Source organism: Coregonus clupeaformis, chromosome 20, assembly GCF_020615455.1.
Source record: "Coregonus clupeaformis isolate EN_2021a chromosome 20, ASM2061545v1, whole genome shotgun sequence".
Classification (NCBI taxonomy): Eukaryota; Metazoa; Chordata; class Actinopteri; order Salmoniformes; family Salmonidae; genus Coregonus; species Coregonus clupeaformis.
This window is the reverse complement of record NC_059211.1, coordinates 39,093,196-39,116,681: the sequence shown is the minus strand read 5'-3', so window position 1 is coordinate 39,116,681 and position 23,486 is coordinate 39,093,196. Positions and strand designations below refer to the sequence as shown.

At 41.4% G+C, this 23,486-nt stretch overlaps 1 protein-coding gene across 1 annotated transcript in view; it reads left to right on the top strand.

Annotated features, from left to right (window-relative positions):
* LOC121533381 (inactive N-acetylated-alpha-linked acidic dipeptidase-like protein 2) overlaps nucleotides 1-21,944 on the top strand; it is a 199,904-nt gene extending 177,960 nt beyond the window's left edge. Inside the window, exons 11-13 of the mRNA XM_041839270.1 lie at nucleotides 12,197-12,290; nucleotides 15,568-15,766; nucleotides 20,278-21,944. Coding sequence (XP_041695204.1) covers nucleotides 12,197-12,290; nucleotides 15,568-15,766; nucleotides 20,278-20,464 — 480 coding nt within the window. The 3' untranslated portion in view covers nucleotides 20,465-21,944. The remainder of the gene's footprint in view (nucleotides 1-12,196; nucleotides 12,291-15,567; nucleotides 15,767-20,277) is intronic.
* Nucleotides 21,945-23,486: the final 1,542 nt, after the last annotated feature.

Here is a 23,486-nt window from a genome sequence, read left to right as displayed (position 1 = left end):
TGATCATCCTTGAGATGTTTCTACAACTTGATTTACCTGTGGTAAATTCAATGGATTGGACATTATTTGGAAAGGCACACTCCTGTCTATATAAGGTCCCACAGTTGACAGTGAATGTCAGAGCAAAAACCAAGCCATGAGGTCGAAGGAATTGTCTGTAGAGCACCGAGACAAGATTGTGTCGAGGCACAGATCTGGGGAAGCGTACCAAAACATTTCTGCAGCACTGAAGGTCCCCAAGAACACAGTGGCCTCCATCATTCTTAAATGGAAGAAGTTTTAGAACTACCAATACTCTTCCTAGAACTGGCCGCCCGGCCAAATCGGGAGAGAAGGGCCTTGGTCAGGGAGGTGACCAAGAACCCAATGGTCACTCTGACAGAGCTCCAGAGTTCCTCTGTGGAGATGGGAGAACCTTCCAGAATGACAACCATCTCTGCAGCACTCCACCAATCAGGCCTTTATGGTAGAGTGGCAAGACGGAAGCCACTCCTCAGTAAAAGGCACGACAGCCTGCTTGGAGTTTCCAAAAGGCACCTAAAGGACTCTGACCATGACAAACAAGATTCTCTGGTCTGATAAAACCAAGATTGAGCTCTTTGGCCTGAATGCCAATCGTCACGTCTGGAGGAAAACTGGCACCATCCCTACCATCCTATACTGTATGCATGATGCTAAAAGAAGGTGAGTATAATACATGTGAAGGCAAAATTAGTTGTGATGATTCTTATGTGCACATTTCATTATCCCCATTTCCCTCCTGAGCTCTCTGTGTCTGGGGCTTGTTCCCTGTTGCAAAGATGCCAGCCAGGTCTACCTCATTCTCTTTGTCTCAAAGGAGCTTTCTCATATTGTTCGCCAGGTAGCAAGGGGATTCTGTGCATAGCTTACCGCTCCCCGTCCTCATTTGTCATGTGTGGTTTTGGCTTCAGCTGGTAAGGGGTGGCAGTAGGACTCTGTGCAGGTAATTTTTAAAGTATGAGGTGTGTTTGAGTCTGCTCCCCTCGAGTTGGCATGGCAGGTTGGCATCGATCATGCGAGCCCCAAATGCATATACACTCCATCACCCCCGCCAGTGTGTCCCCACTGGAGGCTGCACAGCACAGCACAGCCACCTTAGGGCTGGAGAGACCAGAGGAACAGCTCTGGGCCACTGGGGCTCTCTGCATGTCCGCTGGGTCAGCTTGGGAATTTCAGAGGAACTTTATGGGCTAAGAGAAAATGTCGAGATTGGGCTAAAATGCTTCAGTATTGCCGTTTCTCCATTAGAAGAACCAGAAACAGAACTATAAACTGTGCTATTTTTATCAGCATATGTAGAGAATACTTTTTATTTGTGTCAAAACAAACTCTTTGGTTCTAGTTCTAAGGGAGAAAGAAATGCATCGCATGAGTAACCATGTGAATGCAGCGCAATAGAGACTAACTAACTGCCATGGATCCATTCTCTCAGAGAGGGCCAGATTGATGGAGACAGGGAGCTGAGGATTAGTAGAGCGTGCAGATTCCCCCAAGGACCCTCAGGTGCTCCGGCCCCTCACAACCGGACAGACGCTGCACTTACCTCATGTCACATTCCGCTCTGTCCCGTGTTAGCAACTGATATGTACCTGATACCTCCAGACCATGGAGAAGAAAGCACAGTGTCCTCTCCCGCTGTAATAGCATGCCATGCATCCTCTGTGGACACAGAGATAGAGGAATGGAACTAGAATAGATATCTCGTACATGACTACAATTATCTTGTACACATCTGAGGAGGAAATAACTGCCCCAGTATTTGAAATAGGACAGGACAGACTTGATGATTAACCCTGCCCGTGGGTAAAGAACCCAACAATCCTTGTGGGACTGGGTTTACTGAGGAAGGACAGCAGAGAGCATCAGTGGAAATGAAGCAGTGGCGGACACAGAGAGAGAGAGTGAGCTGGAGTCGTTCTGAAGGTGACGTGTTTAATTGAAGCTGCCATAGACTCTCTCCCAGGCAGCCTGGCCGTCTGAGGTGAATGGAACAGCCCAGCAAGGTAGAGCAGAGTGGGATGTACAGTCGGTGTGTCACTCAGGAGACGGGCTGTCAGGGGCTGCATGGAGATGAGGAGGAAGTGGGGGAGGCGGACTCCTAGGCACATTCTCTTCTGAGCCAGCCAGGAAGAATTTAAACTAGCCAGTTGTTTTGGTATTTTTAAAAGTTAAAAGTGAAGGGTCTGCATTGTGCATATACAGACTGAGTAACGTGGATCGGAGGGGGAACAGGGAGAAGTGGTGGGTAGCCCTAAGTCAGTGTCCTAACCCCAAGTCTGACAATCCTTCCTGCAATCGAACCCATCATACGTTAAGTGAGGTTTGGTCATACATTTAAAAGTGGCATCAGAAAATGAATCTGATTATTCTGACAAGGGGTGGGTTCGTTTCTAACCCAGTGGAGCAGTGGTATAATATGGGAGAGAGGAAATTAATAGAGATTGTGTAGGCATTGAATAGAGAACTGGAAATTGCCATAGTTTGCATCACTAAATACAATTGCTTTACTGGTTTGATCCTTTCATGTACTTCTTACCTTGAGGGTATAGCAGGAAACTGAGAGTCAATAGAGAAAGTGTCTGTCATCTAGTTGGGGTTGGGGCAGCATGTAGGTCTGCCAAGGTGTTATAATGATAGGAGACAGAGTGCCATCTTGATTTCTCACCCTCTGGCTACCAGAGACACAGCGGCACACTGAGACCGCCGCTGGCATGCCAGGCCTCCCTCCATCGCTCCTCTCCCTCTGTATGCAGCCTGACACCTATGTCCACAGATCGACTGGGGAGTAGTGGGCTGTGTTAGGAGGGTTATAGAGAGCTTGACATGGCAGGTACACTAAGCTGCGGCTAAAGAAATGTGATCGGAGTGCCAAGCTCATCTATGTCTAGCTATGTGAGGCTGACACACCAAGGCTGGACACCATTGAAAGAGACTCATCGTTATCATCTACAATTACCCTGGAAGATCCCTAAGGGGCTAAATGTGAAGCGCAAAAAAGGGATGAAAGTGAGTTTTTTTCATTTGGATCAAACCTTATCTCATGTATGGATAGCTCCAGTTGTCAGGATAAACTGTTTGTTGTGTCTTGGTGGAGATAAGAAATTCACACTTGAATGTCCTGCCATAACTTCTCTTTCTCATACCATAGAGGCTGCTTCTAGCAGGTCAATACATAGCAAGAAATAAGGTTTAAGGCTTTAGCAGAGGAAGGTTAAGTAGCAAGTAAGACGATCTATATGACTAGCAGCCTGTCACAGATACAATATTTATTGCCCTGGCTTCTGCCTTATTAGTGCAGCTTTGTTTTTCATGTCAGGAAATCATATGCATTCTCACTTTATTTGAGCTCCATTTTAGCCAGACAGGTGCAGTAGAGGATGAAGCCAGTCTCTCTCACTAATATAAAGTGACTATTAATATGCGTCAGGGGTGCTCTGTCAGACTTACTCTCCTAATTGTCATTTATTGGTTTCTTTGTCAGTGCTGCCATGTGTAACTCTCCAAGATGTTCATTAGACAGGGAAGGAGAAATCACAAAAGCTTCACTTGTGAATTTGATATCTGACCGTGTTTGGCTTTTTCCTCCACAAGTAGTCAAGGGAAATATTGGGCCTGATTTCTTTAGGAATGTGCTGTACAGTCAAACGTGAGTCTGAAATAGTCCCATTTAGATTTGATAAAACTTGCAATTTCTTTGTCGTTTCTAAAGTTGTCCAATGTTTCTCTCTGACTAGGTTTCATAAAACCCTGAATGGAACTCTGTTTATGTGGAATCCATTTTTACATATGTCTATTAAAACATTCCCACTTTCAAAATGGAGCTGAATATGCAGTTCTCTCCTTAAAAATGTAGATTAATTCCGTGACCTCTGACTAATTTAAGAAATATCGGCTGTGCAATGAAATGTGCTAGCAATAGCAGTTCAGACAGGAAACGCCACGTATTCGTTTAACCATTTACTAGATAAGATTACAATACATTCAATACCTTAGTCTTCGCGTCAGGCTCTGCTCCTTCGGGGTATCTCACTGCCAGAGCGTGCATTATAATTATTACAGGCAGTGGGCAAGGTACACTGTACCAATTCCCCTACAGGAAGGAAACAAAACCAAACAGGTGGTGGGTGGGTGGGTACAAGAAAATGCAACCGCATTCTATAGAGCAACCAACAGCAGGAGAGGCAGCAGAACATGTGTGTGTAAAACTGATCAGCTTAAAAAGACCGCCATATTAAAGCTGCAATATGTAACTTTTTGACAACCCGACAAAATTCACATAGAAATGGGAGTTATAGATCTGTCATTCTCATTCAATGCAAGTCTAAGAAACTGTAGATCTGTTCTATGTGCGCTATGCTTCCTGTTTTTTTTCTTCGTTTTTGCGTCTTTTACTTTCAGTTTTGTACTCTAGCTTCAAACAGCTGAAAATAATATATTTTTGGTTATAGAAAATATTTTTCACAGCAGTTTTAATGGTACAATAATTCTCTACACTATACTTGCTTGTTTTGTCACATACATTGAAATTAGGTGAACTCTTAGAATATTTGCAACCAGGAAATGGCGGTGCGATTTCTGCATAGTGCATCTTTAAGGTAGGAAGTGTTTGTAGAATACGATTGGTGTGACGTCAGCTGATGTCAATCCTCGGCTTTCCTGTCTGAACCGGCTGCGCTTGATTAATATCAAAGCCTCTGTCCACTCATGTAGGCTACAGTAGATATAGGGTAAATAGTGGGCAAAGGAGAAACCATGGAGGATATCAGACCACTTGCCTGGCTTACCTCTTTAAGAAAAGAAGCAGGAGTTTAAAGGATTCCAGGGAGCTGGAGACTGTGGTGAATTCTTTTCACACTACCTCTCAAGCCGCAGCCTAAATGGGGGAGTTTATTGCACCCTAATATATAACATGACGAGGTGTCAAGGAGTAATTTTCCCTGACACACTGGGGTTTTACTCTCTGTTTTGATGGCAGTCTCGCCGACACGCTCCTTTATCACCTGGCTAACACAACTATGAGAGCTGACACAAGCCCATTTGACGTGCATTGTAATGGAGGAGTGTAATTTGTCAGCAGATCCGGTGCTGCCCAGACATCTCTCTCTCAGCAGAGTGCAGCGGCAGTTCCCTGGGCAGCCCAACCTGGCCTCGCTGTTCATCCATCACAGCTCCTGATTAAACATCACCCTGCTCTCTGCTCTGCTGAGGCCTCTTCATATCTTCACACTGAAAGCCAAAAAATCAAGACAAGATGACACGTAAAGGAGTTATCCTGGAACATTTTTGAGCTTCAAATTTCTTCACCAATTCCCAAAGTCGTTTTTGTTAGGACTGTTCTTGTTTGAAATGCTGGTGTGCATACCTCAAGACAATGTGCAAGAACAAAATAGATATCATTTCTACCCACAGGATCTGTTATTATATGAATACTTGTTCATTAAATGAGAATTAGAGCTGTGGAAAGAGATGTCTTGTGGCTGTGGGGCATTTTGCTTCAGGATTTCGACATACACTGAGTATACAAAACATTAAGAACACCTGCTCTTTCAATGACATAGACTGACCAGGTGAATCCAGGTGCAAGTTATGATGCCTTATTGATGTCACTTGTTAAATCCACTTAAATCAGTGTAGATTAAGGGGAGGAGACAGGTTCAAGAAGGATTTTTAAGCCTTGAGACAATTGAGACATGGATTGTGTATGTGTGCCATTCAGAGGGTGAATGGGCAAGACAAAATATTTAAGTGACTTTGAACGGAGTATGGTAGTAGGTGCCAGGCGCACCAGCTTGTGTCAAGAACTGCAAAGCTGCTGGGCTTTTCACACTCAACTGTGTGTGTCAAGAATGGTCCACCTCCCAAAGGACATCCAGCCAATTTGACACAACTGTGGGAAGCATTGGGGTCAACAATGGCCAGCATCTCTGTGGAACACTTTCGACACCTTGTAGAGTCCATGCCCTGACGAATTGAGGCTGTTCTGAGGGCAAAAGGGGGTGCAACTCAATATTAGGAAGGTGTTCTTAATGTTTTGTACACTCAGTGTACATCAGAATAAAGATGATTGTCTCTGATTATGACCAAGCTGATTTACACTGAAATCTATGGTATTTGTTGTTTATGTGATAATACATAAGCAAAGCTTTCTTTTATATTCATGTTAATTATTCTTTCGAATTGGGACTAGGGTTCTTTGATTCAAGCAAATGCTGTCTCTATTTTCTCATACTTGAAATTCTTCTTGTTTCTCTGATCCACTGTATTAGTCACTTCAGCGATGGACCCTGCAGTGTTTTTAGAAGTCCAACAAAAGCCAATTAAGAGAGCCTAAACCACATTTATAATTGGGCAAAATGGCACTTAAATTGAAATTGTTAAAGATATATGCAAACCTAAATCCTCATCATGAGTTCACCCTCTGCCTTTGCTCCTGAGGGGGAAGCAGTGGCTGTGCTGTCAGATTGAGCCCGTTGCGCTGGATTCGGCTCTCAGGCATGCAATGCCTTCAAAAACCCATCAGTGATTAATAATTAATAAACATAACGCAACTCTTCTCAATCGTGTCCATGCACACTATTGGATGAATACATACTGTATAAACAGCCCATTGCTTTTATTAGCGGAGCTCCCTCTTTGTTAGTGCTGCTTTGTGATGTTTTCTTCCTTTTTTCCCTCTATGCAATTTAAATCTTCAAGATATCTAGACCTTAGACATCGCATCACAAGATAAACAAAATCAAATATATATGGTTATTACCATGTAATCAATAGTACAGTATCTGAGCCAATTAAAACATTGCTTCTGGCTACAACCATCTCTGTTAGTCCAACCGACTCTCATAACAAAGGAGAATGGAACACTTGATTGGGTGAGGAAGATGCTAGCACATCTACAACTGACTTAGCAATGGAGGGTTAGTCAAATCAAACCCTGGCCTATCCTGATTGGCTCATCCATCATAATTGTCTCTGGGGGCTGTGGTGTGATGGGGTGGGTGGGTGGGTGAATTGGGAAAGTGGCTTGGACTCCGAATCAAAAAAAGAAGCAATCAAGCACGGATGATTGGCAGTGGGCAAAATGGTGCCATTTTATTGTGTTTTTAGGAAATTATATGTGAGATTGGGTCATGCCACTCCTCTCAGGGACCTGTCAGCTATGTTTATTAAAGAATTCTGTCATCACGGCTCCTCCTGCTCTCTTGATGTCTCATGATTGTAAATGACAGGAGCAATGGCATGCAGGCCCTTTCCCTTAAGGAGATACACACATGCACACGCCATTATCCACCTCACTACTTTAACACTCACATACTCCTCTGTTTGATGTGTACAGTCATTGCTCCCCAAATGCTGTTTAGCCTTATGCACAGAAAGGATCTCATCAAAAGCTGCCAACGTTCTTCATCCACTTCCCTGTGGGTTTAAAGGTATTAGTCCATGCACTAGTTTGGGCCCAGCATTTAGAGACAACCATTAGCATAGACGTCCTTGCTGTGCTAGCAACACACTTTGAGATGCTGGGCGACCATATGGTTCTGGGAACCACAAAGTGCATTTGATCCTTATAATACCAACCTTTCCTCTGTAGTGGGAAGAAGAAAAGAGACTTGGATTATAGTCCTGGCTTAAACCCAACTCCAAGTTCTCTCTGCATTTTAAAGCCTGCATGCCCTTCACAGTCTTTAGCAGATGCTTGAATTATGCATATTCATTCTTACTGCTATTATATCTGCTCTGAGATTCTGTCCTGTTTGGAGAATTTGGTAAGAAAATGAAAGACCATTTATAGATACTTGGTTAGCCTTTACTTGAACCATCTGTCACAATGCCTTCATAATGCTATCCTGGAACTGTATATATGTCATTTAGGAGTCATAACAGTGGATATTAGTTGTAGTTGGATATGAGAAATTAATTAGCTATGATGCTGTCATGTTGGGTGTTAGGGACGGATTTAGCTCATTATGAAAAAATGGTGAAGTTGTGCGAAGTTGTTTTTCTTTTATAAATTAACTTTGTTAGGTCTTGCGTATTTAACAAACCTATGGAGTTATCCGAAATACTCTCTACACTTCGATTGCACAGGTCCAGGTAGGCCTACGCTTGTTTTCAGAACTTCTTAGCATACACAGTTAGCTCTCAGAAACAACCCCCAATCTGTCTTCCTTATTATTTAACCCTTAACAAACTCTGTGCCATCTGCTATCTTAATAAAGGGAGCAGAAGGCTGCCAGACGTAGAATCAATCTTGCTGGAAATATCGCATGCATAGACAAGGATCTGCAATGATCCACAAACCGTTAATTAATTAAGTGCTGTTTCTGGTAGCCCTTACTTTAAGGACCAACCAATAAGTTCCATTGAGTGATCTAACAGGGCTCTGGCAGATAAAAAGCACTAGCCGGACACAATCACTGGCTCAACCAAGTTTGTATCCCAGCGCATGACCAGCCTAATGATGAGGTTGTCTTGGGGACTGTAGAACATGATGTGAGAAATGCTATAGTGGTACTGGAAGGTGTTTACTTAAAAGCATCTGTCACTCTGTTGGTGCTATTGGTGGAAGTAAAGGTAATTTCCTTTCAGATATGCCAGTATTTAGTGAATTTGTCTGGACAGTCTGCTGGCGTTGACCGACTCCCTCTTTATGATTTCCTGTCATTTTGTTCAATTTAAATATGGCTAAAGGAATTTGCAGAGGATATCAGTTATTTGCCCAATCAAATGTTTGACTATTGCTTAAATGTGTCTATGCATTTCCCTGCAGAAACGTTGCCCTCAGGCTGTTCTGGGCTCTACACTTAACTGATGGAAACTGTACATTACTAGTATCTACCATCTGTTCAGCCATCAACATGATGAAGCTGTGTGAAGATATCCTCAGTCTGAGACCCTTCATCATGGAACTGATTTAGCATCCTCACTCGAACGCAGGTATCGAGTGCCTAAAGACTGTGTTAGCCCACTGAGCTAACAGTCTTCAGGTCCCAAGCAAGGTTATATGCACTGTGTGAGCATAGTTCATCCAACCAACTCAGGTACTAATGGTTCAGTTGCTTAGATACTGTAATTATTGATACAGCATTGGTCTTGGAGATGCCTTCAACTTCTGTTGTTGTCAATTTAATGTCATATAGAATAAGTGAATAGGCTTAGATTATTGTCATAAAATTAGTAATTGTGTGAGGCTGACCTCCTCTGACTGTGCAGTAGAAACCTGTGGCTTAGATTGTTTAATTTCTTAGTTGGACTTATTTTACAATACAGAGTATGTCACTGTCTATGACAATGCCGTTCTTGAGCTAGAATTCAATTATATGGTTTAATACATTCTGGTCTTACACTAAACATTATTTTTATTTTTTTCTCATGTTTAATCAGTTTTTTGTACTCATAAACACGGTCGAGTGCTGCACACTATATTCTTGCATATAGATTAAATTGTTTTAAGTTAAAAACCTGCGCAAGCAAACAAGCAACAAAATAAAATACCCATGATGCTCCTCTGCAGTGGTTTCAAGGGTCAATGTCTCTTGTGTAATAGAACCATCAAGAGATGAGTGGCTAAGAATAAAACAAGTTTTCGTACCAGAAAAGAATGAAGCATTGCTACTGTAAATGTCTCTGAGTGTTTGTGGAGTGCACAGGAATGTGTGGAATGGATCTCCAGTGAGGATGAAGAGGTATTGGCTGGACTGAGAAACAAGGGAAGTTAGGTGTGTCTTAGTGTATTGTGGTGAGCCAAAGAAACTGGTATTTTACCACTGTACATTCTCATGTGTTATAATTATGTGCCAGTATGCAGTGTTACATCATTCAGTTTTAATGTTTTATTCAGAGAATGCACTGGATGTCAGTTACCAGTTAAGCTCTATCAAGCCCTTTGGTAACTAGGCCAATGAGTCAGGAATTACAACCTATTCTCGCAGCTGACACTGATCAGTACAAACATTGTTACGGTCAGCAGTGACTGATTTTAAATAAGCCGACACACGCAGTAGTACTCATCTGTCTGACTGTGATGTGTGGGTTGACCCCTGAAATGGGTTACCACAACACTAGAGACAAATGTCCTCAACAGTATGTAGCTGAGCTCTGAGCTTTATTGGTGCTGTCTGCTCTGCTGTGAATTAGCATGGTCCTCTGTAAGCTTCTCCTAGGGAGCCCTCTGCTGTCAATAACCACTGGGTGCTGCCTCCCTCTGCATGGCCTCCTCCTCCTCCACCTCCTTCTCCTACTCTGTAATGTACACAAATATATTCCCCCACAAAGCCCTGCAGTGCCTGGCCATGTCCCGGAGAGAAAGGCAGGCAGGATTTAAAAACCCCAGTACAGACAAACTGACAGCTTCTCAGGGGAAGGTAAGCAATCTCACTCAGCGCTGGAGGGGAGACTGAGAGGGAGGCAGGAGAGTAGAAAGGCCAGGCAGCAGTGTTAACCTGGTGCAAATATAATAATAAAGTTTGGTCAAACGAAGTGGACCTAATTGGGATTTCAACTTATATCTACATTTTAGGAAAGACAATTAGAGTATTCAACTGGTCTGTCATTGACATTCATATTTAGTAACGATAGTATTATTTTGGGGCCAATATGGGATCATTGGATGCTAAGCCTATAAAATATTATTCCAGACTGCCTGCATCGCTGATGTCAGCATTCCAATGAATGTTAGGCTATTTCTTTATTTTGGGAAAGAATGTCACATTCTCTCTGTTTTCAAATACTGTATATCACTAACCTACCCCAAAAGATTAATGTGGAAGAATAATGAAGTCAGGCACTAGTGTATTTCACTTCACTTTTATGAAACTCTGGGGGAAAGGAATGGAAATGTAACCAGCTGGTTTGGTCTGCTGTCTTCCAGGCACTTCACATTGTCATATTTTGTTCCTTCACTTTTCTTTACCCGTCTTTTATGTTGTATGCTTTTGTTATGCCATCCGTAGAGCGAGGATCCAAAGATAAGGCCATAAATAAGAAATCCGCGGTTTTTCTGTCCTGGAACATTACACAGGCTTGATGTATGCTTATTATTCACTCCACTCAAATCAATGGTCTAATCTTTTCCCTCCGTGATTGATTTCCCAGCAGCCTACAGAACTTACACTTTAATAAACACCAGAAAAGTGCTATAAAATAGGAATACTCAACTAGAATGTTAAAACACCATCCTGGGTAGTATACAGTAGTAAAATACAAGTGTCATTTGAGATTTTCTTTACAGCAATCGTTCATTTCCAGATGTATGTTTTAGTCTCTCTAGTAGCTCAAATGTAAGCACATTGTGTTTAGCTACAGCTTCCAATCTTCTATGCCCCACAGTCATGGTTCCAGAGGTCCAGCCCAGAGTTGGGAGTGTGTCCAGCCCCTAGTTATCCCCAGTAATGTGGACTGAAGACAGAGGACTGTGGTGTCCAGCTTGGGTCTATGGACCACCCATAGAGAGGGGGTCAGTGGTCTGGCTGTCCCCAACCTGGGTGACCCTGTGGGCGTGTCGGGGGAAACAGTAACCCTCAGCACCCAACACAGGTGTTTGTGTCACTGAGCACACTAACTGGGGTCAGCGTCTAACAGACTCCTCACAAAGAGGCGGGCCAATTGCTTTTCTCTGCTAAGGCCAGAGGAGGTCAGGCAGAAGAAACACTGCTGATAAGTGACCTTTTCTCATTCCCTGCATTCTGCTGGACTGGGTCGACCCATGGACTACATGCAGAATGCTGACTGACTGAGTGCATCTCTGATATCAGTCAATGTAATACTCAGTGGGATTTGAGTTGCTCAGTAAAGGTTGATTAGGTAGGGTGGAGGTCAGCCGTGTGAGTATTGAATTCTGATACTGTCTTGTGTGTCTAGATATGGAGCAAGATATGGAACAATGTGTTGCCTTGTTGCATCCATTGCAGAGGGCTTAGAAAGCTACCATCTGAGAGTGGAACCAAATCAATGAGTATATTGGCAATGGCAGTCTAAAGCTGGTAAAGGATATAATGGAACTAATAGTTATGGTTCAGTGCATTGATGAGCACACTGTTTCTTGCAGGGAGTAAAACAAAAACAACAAGAACAAATACAACAACAACATGGGATTCACTGAAGTTGTCATTTGTAACACATTTAACTGTGTTTGGGTCCAGTATCACAAGCTTTAAACTGTGTTCTGTTGTTTATTTAGATGACAGCAGAGGTCATTCTTCGACTCGTCAATGATCCAGTACTTCCATTCTATCCCCTTGATATCGCACTGGACGTCCAGAATAAACTCAAAGGTAAGACACAGTCTTGTTTATTCTGTCCTTTGGCGTTTCATGATATTGCATGAATGAAGGACTTTTTTAGCCATCATTGAATTTGTACTACAATGAACAATGTTACTATTGTGCATTACCCACATCGGAGTGAAGTGAATGAAGCATCTATTGGTGCTCTGGTTGTGTTATGCAGTGACATAACTCATATCTGCAGTCCACCCAGCCAGCCAGCCAGCCAGCACCAGGCCACGGCAGGTCCCCCTCTCCTCCTCTCCCTCCCTCTCTCTCTCCTTCTCTCTCTCTCTCTCCCATAAGAATGATTTAGTGGCAGATCATCTGTTTAGGTGGACATATCGATCGCCTCTATCACGTCTCATGAGTCCAATGCCAAGTAACCTTGATTTTTGCATTTGTAAAATTTAAATCCTAGCCGGGTCATCTTTCTTTTTGCCAGCCTTGGACTCGACTGCCTCTTTCCTCTCAGACCTCAGTTCTGTTATGTCACACAGGATGAGAATGATCATTTGACAAAGCCAGGAAGTGGTATTTTATCTCACCACCACTTCATCAAACAATCCAGCTTGGGATTTCACTCTCTCCCTCCCTCCCAAAGGCTCAATGTATTTTTAAAGGAAGTTAGAATTGGATATAGGCTATACTTTAAAAGCAATTAATGATAATGCAGACTTACAGACCTCTTTGGTTTACTTTACTGTCACCTTTCATGGACTTGTAGAGGTGACTGATAAGTGGGACTTCCCACCCTCATCCTGACTTTGTGCATCAGAGGTGTCATTTGGTTTTAATGTTAAACATTCATGCAGACAGAGCGAGCATAGGACAGGTGAGGTGCATAATCACCACATAATCTTGTCTCTCCTGGCTCAGTGTCCAAAAAACGGTGTCCTAGTAGTCATATATCAGCTCAACCATATTCCCATTGCTCTGCATAGTCACTGTCTACTGAATTACATGCAGGTGCATGATTAGAAATGCTATATCATTGGTTTCAAATATTTGATTACTTTAAGGTAGTTTCGGTTATTGTAATAATTTCACACAAAAGGTATAACATTTCATTTTCCATATTTTTGTCATACAGTATTTAATTGAAGGTACCATTTTACACTGAGTTAACATTTTCTTGTCCCAATGTAGTGCTCATAGAGCCATGGTACTGTAGATAATCTGTTGATACAGTGGGTTCTCATCATGGCCAGTAAGCATTCAAACCACAAATGAGGTTTCTATCTCAAAATTCACTCTGCATTGCAGGCAGCTGCTAAGACTGAAACACATTTGTATAACTTACTCAATATAGGCATGATGCCTCATTGTGGTAAGCACTGCGGTTCCGCTTCTTTATCCAAGACTAATGTCCACAAACGAGGCGGCTCTGTGATTGAGATGGAATGATTGCCTGGCCGTGGTTTCTCCCAGTCGCAAACAGGTTGAATTAAATATAGAATGCTTTTATCTTTGTGGTTAAAAATAAAGAAGGGAGATGGGAGAGAGGTAAATAAATAATTTGAGGCTTCTGGGTTGATCCCTGGATTTTAGCGCAGCCCCATGCTGTTTTGGGATTGGAATAGTAAATGGATTTTCAGAGACACCACATAAAATTGCACTATTCATGAGGACAGTAATGGATTGTCTGAGATCAAACAGGCATGGCTAATTGAAACCTTCAAAATCTTTTGTTCACTTTTTATTCAAAATGAACAATTTGGTAACTTGCATTTTTTCAGAGGTAGCTGCACTGTGAAGCCAATCAGTTCTAGAAAATGAGAAAATTGTGTGTTTGTGTGTGTGTGTGTGCATGTGTGCAAGCCAAAACATTTTGAAGGTGGCTTCCTGCATTGTGTTAAGTTCTCTCCATCAAATCTCAGCCGGGTCTATGCCAACACAATCGTCCCTCCACGTCCCTCCGTGTCAGAATGTGTGATAGATTACAGCAATCCTCCCACATATTTCATAACCCTTATTCCCTCAGTAGGGAGAAAGACATTTACATTTGTAGAAGGGAACAGCTTTCTTTGGATATTTTTATCCTGTCTTTTCTCTCCTTTATTCCCTGAGTAGTCGCACGGTGCACATATTCTCCTGTGACTCTCCCACTCAATGCCATGCCCCAGCCTTGCTCTCATCTAACAAACACCAAAGAGAAGTGAAATGGAGAAAAAGCAGGCTTTAATGGAGTCACACAAGCATGCAGCACATGGCCACAGTCAAGGTTATTTCCACTCAGGCATAATGGAACGGAAAACGTATTAGCTTATTAGCAAACACTATTTAGACATGTTGTGACATTCATATTTCCCGCGTTTTTCTCTCTAGTGCTTGACTAGGATTCATGCATATAGTGTTGAAACAAGATTATGGTTTGTCATTGTTAACGTGATATTTCCTATGTGTTACAGAAATACTGAGGCCAACGTTTTTATAATAAATATCTTTCTGTGTAAGGGAAAATCTCAAACCACTTAATTTGAATGTAATAATTGGCACATCAATTCTTCAGCCATCCACAAATGTTGTTGACATGAATCAAAAAACAGAGCAAGAGAACTGTGTCTGTACAGGTGACAGCTGAGGACAGTGCATTTTTGGAAGTCTATAATTCAATGCCTAAGAAGCAGCCATGTCATATTGTTCATATGGTTTGAATGTAACTCATAAATGGTGTGCAGTGCAATCTAACCTGATGGTCGTTTGAATGTAACTCATAAATGGTGTGCAGTGCAATCTAACCTGACGGTCATTATGTGACACTGTAAAGATGTTCATATAATTAACCGAAATGTAGTTGATTCATAATGACACATGTAAATGTGTCGCTTTGTTTTTATTTTCTAATGAGCATATCATTCTCTGAGTAAGTTGTAATTAGTGACACTGTCAATTAGAGTATCCCTACATACATGGCATGAGGGGCTTTTTAATGAAGCTTTAATTACTACTGAATAATTTAATGTTCTACTGCTATGTCGACTCTAAGCAGTGACGTTGCCTTAATGTCCAATTGGTTCTGGCTGTTGTAAGACTCTGACTAACAGACCCATATCCATATTTGATTTTGTGGCAAGCGCAGAGTAAAATTTATAGAAAATAGTTCTGAACTAATTTTACTTTGATGTAATTGAGTGGTGAGATCGGGCTAGGGATAAGGATATCGAAGGTAGTTGCGGTAGTGTAAGAGAGGTTTCTTAGATTTTAGCCAACCAAACATCGTCCACCTCCACCTTGCAACCGTAACAACCAATCCCTGCCCTGTGTCTGTGTTGATGTACTATAGATGATCCCCTGAGGACCCCCAGACTGCTGGCAGCAGCTGCCTCCCTCAGAGAGAGCTCAGCTTTCCTCCAGTCTGAGACCATGCGTCCAGCCAATGACCCCAAGGAGAGGGACCCCTCCCATGTCCGCATGCTGAACGACGTGCTCCGGGACCTGGAGAAGAGCTTCATGGTCCCCCAGCCCCCTCCAGGGGTCTACAGGTAGGTGTAGCAGATTGTACTGTATGTGCTGGGCTAGCATACCATCACTCTATTACCTGAGGACATTTTGTGAAGGTAAGGGTGTGAGCTGCTATGAAAATCTGGGCACAATATGCTAGCTAATTACAAAGCTCTCAAATGCCTTGTGGCATTAATGAAACATATTATCTATTAATTGTGATTAGTCAATTAAGTCAATTATGGTGACCATGGGAACTATACATTTTAAACTTTTTATGAAGTCACTTTTCAATCCACCTGGAGCCCATCTATTGAGTGTGATTATAGTGTGCACCATTGTTTCTTATTGAATGGAAGACCAGCGAGGAACATTACCAACAGCACATCACTGTGAATGTCTATAATTACCTTTAGCTAGCTAGTTTTCCATGAATAGGTCTGCCTCCCTGTGAGCCAGCACAGCTGTAGTGTAGTGTAATGTAATGTTTGTTGTTATAATTTGAATGCACATCTAATTGCAATAAGCTGCCATTAGAACCAAAGCACAAATATTGAATTAAACTGTTCAATAATCCTCAAGAAACATTGCTGTTTAATTGGCTCCCTAATAACGAAGTATTCTTTTCCCAGAAATCTACAGTACATGCCACAATCTACATTTGTCTATTTCTTTGTTTTGTCTGAATGTAATTAACTGAGCTAACCACTGAGGTTTTACTGGCTTTAGATCAGTCTAATCCTACAAAAAGGCAGTATAATGACTCCCTTCCTACTGCCTCTGGAGCTGGAGACAGTGCTGGGAGACTTGGTGATGCTGGGTTTGATGTGAGCCTTGCACAGGAGTACGTTTATATTGGAGGAGCATATACAGTGCCTAGCAAAAGTATTCATCCCCCTTGGCGTTTTTCCTATTTTGTTGCATTACAACCTGTAATTTAAATGGATTTTTATTTGGATTTCATGTACTGGACATACACAAAATAGTCCAAATTGGTGAAGTGAAATGAAAAAAATTACTTGTTTCAAAGAATTCAAAAAATGCAATAACGGAAAAGTGGTGCGTGCATATGTATTCACCCCCTTTGCTATGAAGCCCCTAAATAAGATCTGGTGCAACCAATTTACGTTCAGAAGTCACATAATTAGTTAAATAAAGTCCACCTGTGTGCAATCTAAGTGTCACATGATCTGTCACATGATCTCAGTATATATACACCTGTTCTGAAAGGCCCCAGAGTCTGCAACACCACTAAGCAAGGGTCACCACCAAGCAAGCAGCACCATGAAGACCAAGGAGCTCTCCAAACAGGTCAGGGACAAAGTTGTGGAGAAGTACAGATCAGGGTTGGGTTATAAAGAAATATCCGAAACGTTGAACATCCCACGGAGCACCATTAAATCCATTATTAAAAAATGGAAAGAATATGGCACCACAACAAACCTGCCAAGAGAGGGCCGCCCACCAAAACTCACGGACCAGGCAAGGAGGGCATTAATCAGAGAGGCAACAAAGAGACCAAAGATAACCCTGAAGGAGCTGCAAAGCTCCACAGCGGAGATTGGAGTATCTGTCCATAGGACCACTTTAAGCCGTACACGCCACAGAGCTGGGCTTTACGGAAGAGTGGCCAGATAAAAAGCCATTGCTTAAAGAAGAAAATAAGCAAACACATTTGGTGTTCACCAAAAGCCATGTGGGAGACTCCCCAAACATATGGAAGAAGGTACTCTGGTCAGATGAGACTAAAATTGAGCTTTTTGGCCATCAAGGAAAACGCTATGTCTGGTGCAAACCCAACACCTCTCATCACCCAGAGAACACCACCATGCGGTGGGAATGTTTTTCATCGGCAGGGACTGGGAAACAGGTCAGAATTGAAGGAATGATGGATGGTGCTAAATACAGGGAAATTCTTGAGGGAAACCTGTTTCAGTCTTCCAGAGATTTGAGACTGGGACAGAGGTTCACCTTCCAGCAGGACAATGACCCTAAGCATACTTCTAAAGCAACACTCGAGTGGTTTAAGGGGAAACATTTACATTTCTTGGAATGGCCTAGTCAAAGCCCAGACCTCAATCCAATTGAGAATCTGTGGTATTACTTAAAGATTTCTGTACACCAGCAGAACCCATCCAACTTGAAGGAGCTGGAGCAGTTTTTCCTTGAAGAATGGACAAAAATCCCAGTGGCTAGATGTGCCAAGCTTATAGAGACATACCCCAAGAGACTTTCAGCTGCAAAAGGTGGCTCTACAAAGTATTGACTTTGGGGGGGGGGGGGTTAATAGTTATGCACGCTCAAGTGTTCTGTTTTCTTTTCTTATTTCTTGTTTGTTTCACACAAAAAAATATTTTGCATCTTCAAAGTGGTAGGCATGTTGTGTAAATCAAATGATACAAACACCCAAAAAAATCCATTTTAATTCCAGGATGTAAGGCAACAAAATAGGAAAAATGCCAAGGGGGGTGAATACTTTCGCAAGCCACTATACAGTACCGTAGATAGGGGAGCTGTTGTGCTGATGGGTGGGTCATGGTGTGAGTGGAGGGCAGGGCAGGATTTCAGATGCATTAGAATGTTCATGGCATTACTGTAACTTGCATGAGGATGAAAGGTCAGTTAAGATGCTGCATGACACAGAGCTATAACAAGAGGTGACTAATCAACATACATAGACATGTAGCATACATTTTCCCAATTGCAATATTTTTTTCCTGTGAGTGTTGAACCTGTCTGACTGCTACCAATCGTGTTGTTGTTTGTTTAATTACTTCATACAGACGCCGGGTATACCATACGAGAAACTGCAGTTGTCAAAGTGACGTGATTGTAATCAGATGGTAATGAGCATATCCTGGTGTGATGTGATTAAATTAGATGAAGGTGTATGAAATAGATCAGGTGCTCTGGGCCCTTACAAGCTAGTATCTAGTCATTACCGCACTCTGAGCACATTCCCTGTTGCTGCTGGGAAATAGTCCCAACTGACTTGCCCCTCTGTTTCCCCACTGTGCTGTGTGTACACTTATTACCCAGACCACTAATGGGAATTCATGCCCTTTGTCTGAGAGAAACGTAGCTGAGTGGTGTTCCTAATAGTTAGAGGAGAGGAAACCGAAACACCATGCCAGTAAGCTCATAGTGAAAAGGATGAGCTGAACTTCCTCACCTCAGGTTTCGTAAATAATCAATTCCTGTCAAATGCAATCACCGATTTCATCACGGTTCAGAATGACTTATTATTAAGTTATGATTACTAGGAAACGGATACTGATACATACAATACTGTACTGTCAATCTGGTATCCCCCAAAGCATTGTGAGGCAGTGGAGACAGCTGTGAATTATTTGACCAGGCTGAGACAGAGGAGATGGATGGCATTAAAAAGCACTCTGTAAGGCCTGAGAGAGTGTCTAAAACAAACGTCTTCATGCTGTCAGCAAGGAATTGATGTTCTGTGACTGACACCGGAGGAATAGACTAGTGTAGTTAAACCCAGTTTGTTCTGTTGTGCAGGAGAATTCGTTCTCCATTAAAAAGTATGCAGGGTTACAAGGGACTTGAGATCAATATTAGATATCCTTACACATTCACCATGCAGCCTTTCTGACAACAAGAATGCCTTACAATTCCAAACTGCTTAGTCCTACGGTATAACAGTAAGCGTCTGCTCAAGGGCAAGAAATAGTATAGAGGGCTAACCTCTTATGTATGTGCATGTGGGTGCGTGTATGTAAAGTGAGAACCAATTGATATTCCCATTTTTAACTTAAGAACTTTAGTGAACTCGCTTGTCCTTGGCACTGCAGCATGAGTGGCCTTGAGATATGGATCAAGTTCTGCATGAGACCCTGTGCAGTAGTTCACTCTTCAGTCAACAGCCTCATTTATTTACATGAATGGAGCTCAACCATACCTTTTAGGGCAACACAAAATGGTTCTCTAATTATTCCTCAGTCAGCCTCAACAGGACCTGAAAGTTAAAAAGCATTTCTCATCCACAGAAAAGAGGGGCTTAATCACTGTATAAACTCAAGCCTGAAGGTCATGATGCTAGCTAACCTGTTTACAGATGAAGAATTGCCTTACTTATTCTGCTTAGGGTCTGTGCAGCCAGCTTCCAAAGAAATCAATGTGCGATTCAGACGCGTGAAGAGGAACGATCCAAAAGCAGCTCATTTTTTTACCTACAAATGACTGCACAATGGCCTGTAGCATGAAATGTATCTGACTGCTGTTTAGTTTGGGGATTCTCATTTAGATTGATTCCTGCTACAGTGTGTGTCCAGATGGGGCCAAGGGGATGTGTGAAGGATGGAGAAACAGATAGATAGACAGGGAAGGTTTTGTGTTCCCAACAGTATTATGTAACCTATATTTGACAGAAAACAGGGTGTGACAAGATCATTTTGTATGTACAATATCTTTCACAGTGTCAAACAATTATATAGTAGGTATTATTAATGAAGAGGATTTTTTTTGACAGGAAAATCAGCAGTTAGAGAATGTGAATACTTACCTGTGGTCTGTTTGTTCCCCTGTGATCCAGGAACTTGTTGTACAGCCTGAATGGGAAGGTCCCCCAGTTCTCCATACTGAAGTACCCCCTGGAACCTCTAAGACACAACGCTGTGAACAAGTCTCTGTCGCTGATAATAAACGCTATTAATTCAGCTGAAAAACTCATTCGCTGTGGGCTTGACCTCTTTGAAAACAGTCCAGATGACACAAATTGACCCAACGAATCCAATCAGCCAAGGTTAGAGGCACTGTGTGGCTGCGCTGCCTATACCAATGGTATCTGCATACGTGCCTCAGATACCTAAGTTCACTCTGCACAATGAAGTGTGGCACATTTTTTTTTTTTTTACAAAGAGATCAGACTAAAGCAATATAAAGAGACCAGGACACCTTCTTGCACTACTCTCCTTGAGCGCCTACTGTGTTCAGGTTTATGAAACATTCAATAAGCAATGTTGATTTCTTCTTGATCCTTCTGGCTGTCAATGAAAGTGCTGGGCTATCCATAATGTCCTACTGCCTCATTCTCAGGGGGAACAACGCCAGACAGACAGACACATATAAACTGAGAATGTGAAGAAGCACTGGAACACAGGAGTGAGTTAAACTACAAGATAGAGAGATTCACAACCACGCAGAGCTTGATAGATAAACATGCATTTTGAAGTGAGTAATGCGTCATTGACTACAGCATGTTTTTACATGAGTGGATAAACACTATAAGGCCAGCTGGATGTGTTTATGCTCATATGCACTATTGGACAATCTCTGCCTCTGCCTAAACTTTCAAACAAAACATACAGTATGACGCCATTCAATGCTCTTAGTTTTGCTGAAAGCACAACAACCCTCTGCTCTGCTCTCATTGTGCCTTGTGATTTTCTACAGGCAAGGCTAATGTGTATCTATGATAGAGCAGAGGAGAGCATGATGTTTGGATTACAGTAAGTATGTGAGAAATTAACTATATGTACAGAAGCATGATTGGCTGCAGACCCAAGCTGGCTTTAAGGATGCTTAAATTTGATTTGATTTTGATTTTATGTCCCTGAGAACTGCATTTTGTATCATTATATTTTTCAGTGTCTCATGCACTATATGATTGAATCCAATAACCGGCACAGTAAAGTGCTCTACCAGATGTGTGCTTTGATTGGATGTTTTTTTTCTTCTACTTTGATGTATTGAATAATAATAATTAATCTTTGATGTCTCGTACCCAAAGTGAAATGTGATATCCGTATTTTTCTAATAACTCTGAATTACGTGGGTCCTCCAATGGTCAATGTTATTAAAAACAAGTCTCTGCAATACTTTGATATAGAAGCAATGGCAAAACCAATGGACAAGAGTAGTGTGGTTGTCTACAAAACAAACCCCACTTTCCCTGTTTGTACATACAGTAAGGATGGACTGATGATGAAATGTGTAGTGTTACAGTAGCTGTTATTTGCCTTAATTTATTTGTTATGCTTTGTTCATGATAGACTTCTGCATGTGTTATTTTTGGATGCACGTTGACATTTATTGGGATGAATCTTGTCCTGGATGCAACGCTGAGCGATTTCCACTAGAAGGGCCAACTGCAAAGTCAAGATTATCTTTATTATATCGTACAAATTCATGAGAAAAAAAATCCCTTTTTGGTCTTAATTTAAGTTTAGGGTTAGGCATAATATTAGCAGTATGGTTAGGGTTAGGTTTAAAATCTGATTTTATTACATTGTGGCTGTGCCAGCTAGTGACTACCCTGCAGAGCTGCCTCCAGTACATGAGTCATACCAATAAATACCAACCTGCAGATTGCAATGTCCTTCAGTTGTTTTGCTTATTTTTGAGGGTTTTAAATTATATTTTCTCATTCAGTCGGAGTAATTTCAATTGCAGGGTTATGTAATGCTGTTATGTCCATCTCAAGGATAAATGTGGATTTTGAAGGTAGTGGAACTGTCCCCAAAAGTCTCCCATCCCAATGTAATCCTTTGTCCATCATCATTATTTTCATCATTATAAGACATTTGCACTAGAGATTGTGTTTTTGATAACGTTTTTACAAATATGTGATATAAAGGTCACTGGAATTCATAATGAGGGTTTAATGATGATATTTTGTAAAATAATTTGTTTAATTGTACTTGACTTACCTTTTTAAAATAAATGGAATGGCTATGTAGGAACACTTCATTCAGGGACTACAATATTAGCTAAGCTTTAAATTATGTACGTGCCTTTATAGTCATGAATGCTTTAAGTAAGGTTCTTCGGATGATGTCAATAGTACATGTGTACATTATGTGATTTTGCTTGAATAGAGGAATCTGTTTGATTTCGATACCAAAAATTAAGTGTGTGCTGTATACAACCCTATTAGTTTAGGATTAATTCAACAACAGTATGCCTACTACATTTTTAGTGGCGTGAAAATAATGAGAAATGATAAAAAGCCAGTTGTCTCATTCCTTCAAATTGCTCAATTAATAATCTTCCGAGGACTTCTTCAGAGGACCATTACATAACTTTATTACAGGATTTTTATTAATTTATTTGATCATTAAGAAGATGACATTGTTCATGCATAGTAGCATATAAAATGCCATTTATAACAGGTGAATGCTTTTTTGTTACATAAAAGTAAGGTTTTTGTAATATAACAGCAACAAGCCTTTGGTGTGAGTTATCTGGTAGCATGGTAAGTATGGAAGTAGTTCCATCATTCACTGTGGTATGAAATGCCAGCTTGTTATGCTCTTATTGTACCTCCAAATATAGTAGGTTTTAGTTGGACCATGAGCTTTAAATAGGCTATATCAAATGTCTTCAATTGTACAGTTATTTATGTGATGCTTTGTACAATCATATAATATTACACAAGTTAGATGTGTTGCATGACGTGTTGCATGACATATTGCATTAACTGTTGCATGAATATTGCATGTATTTGCACTAAGCGTCTTGATTGTGAGTTTATCCAGTCTTATATTGTTGTACATTGTGATCATGTCTCTAGTCTCTTACTAAGTAATAGGTATCAGGGTTTTGCCCACTTTAAATTCCATTGGGATTTTTCTATTTTAAATATCTCTTAATATCGCTGGTCAAGCAGGAACTGTCATGTAATGAATCCCCATGTCATTGGTATCATATGCAATAAAAGCTACGTGGGCATGATCTTGTTGTTCTCTGACAGTATTTTAGATGTTGAAGTGTTTTAAAGACAGGGAAAATTACTGCCATCAT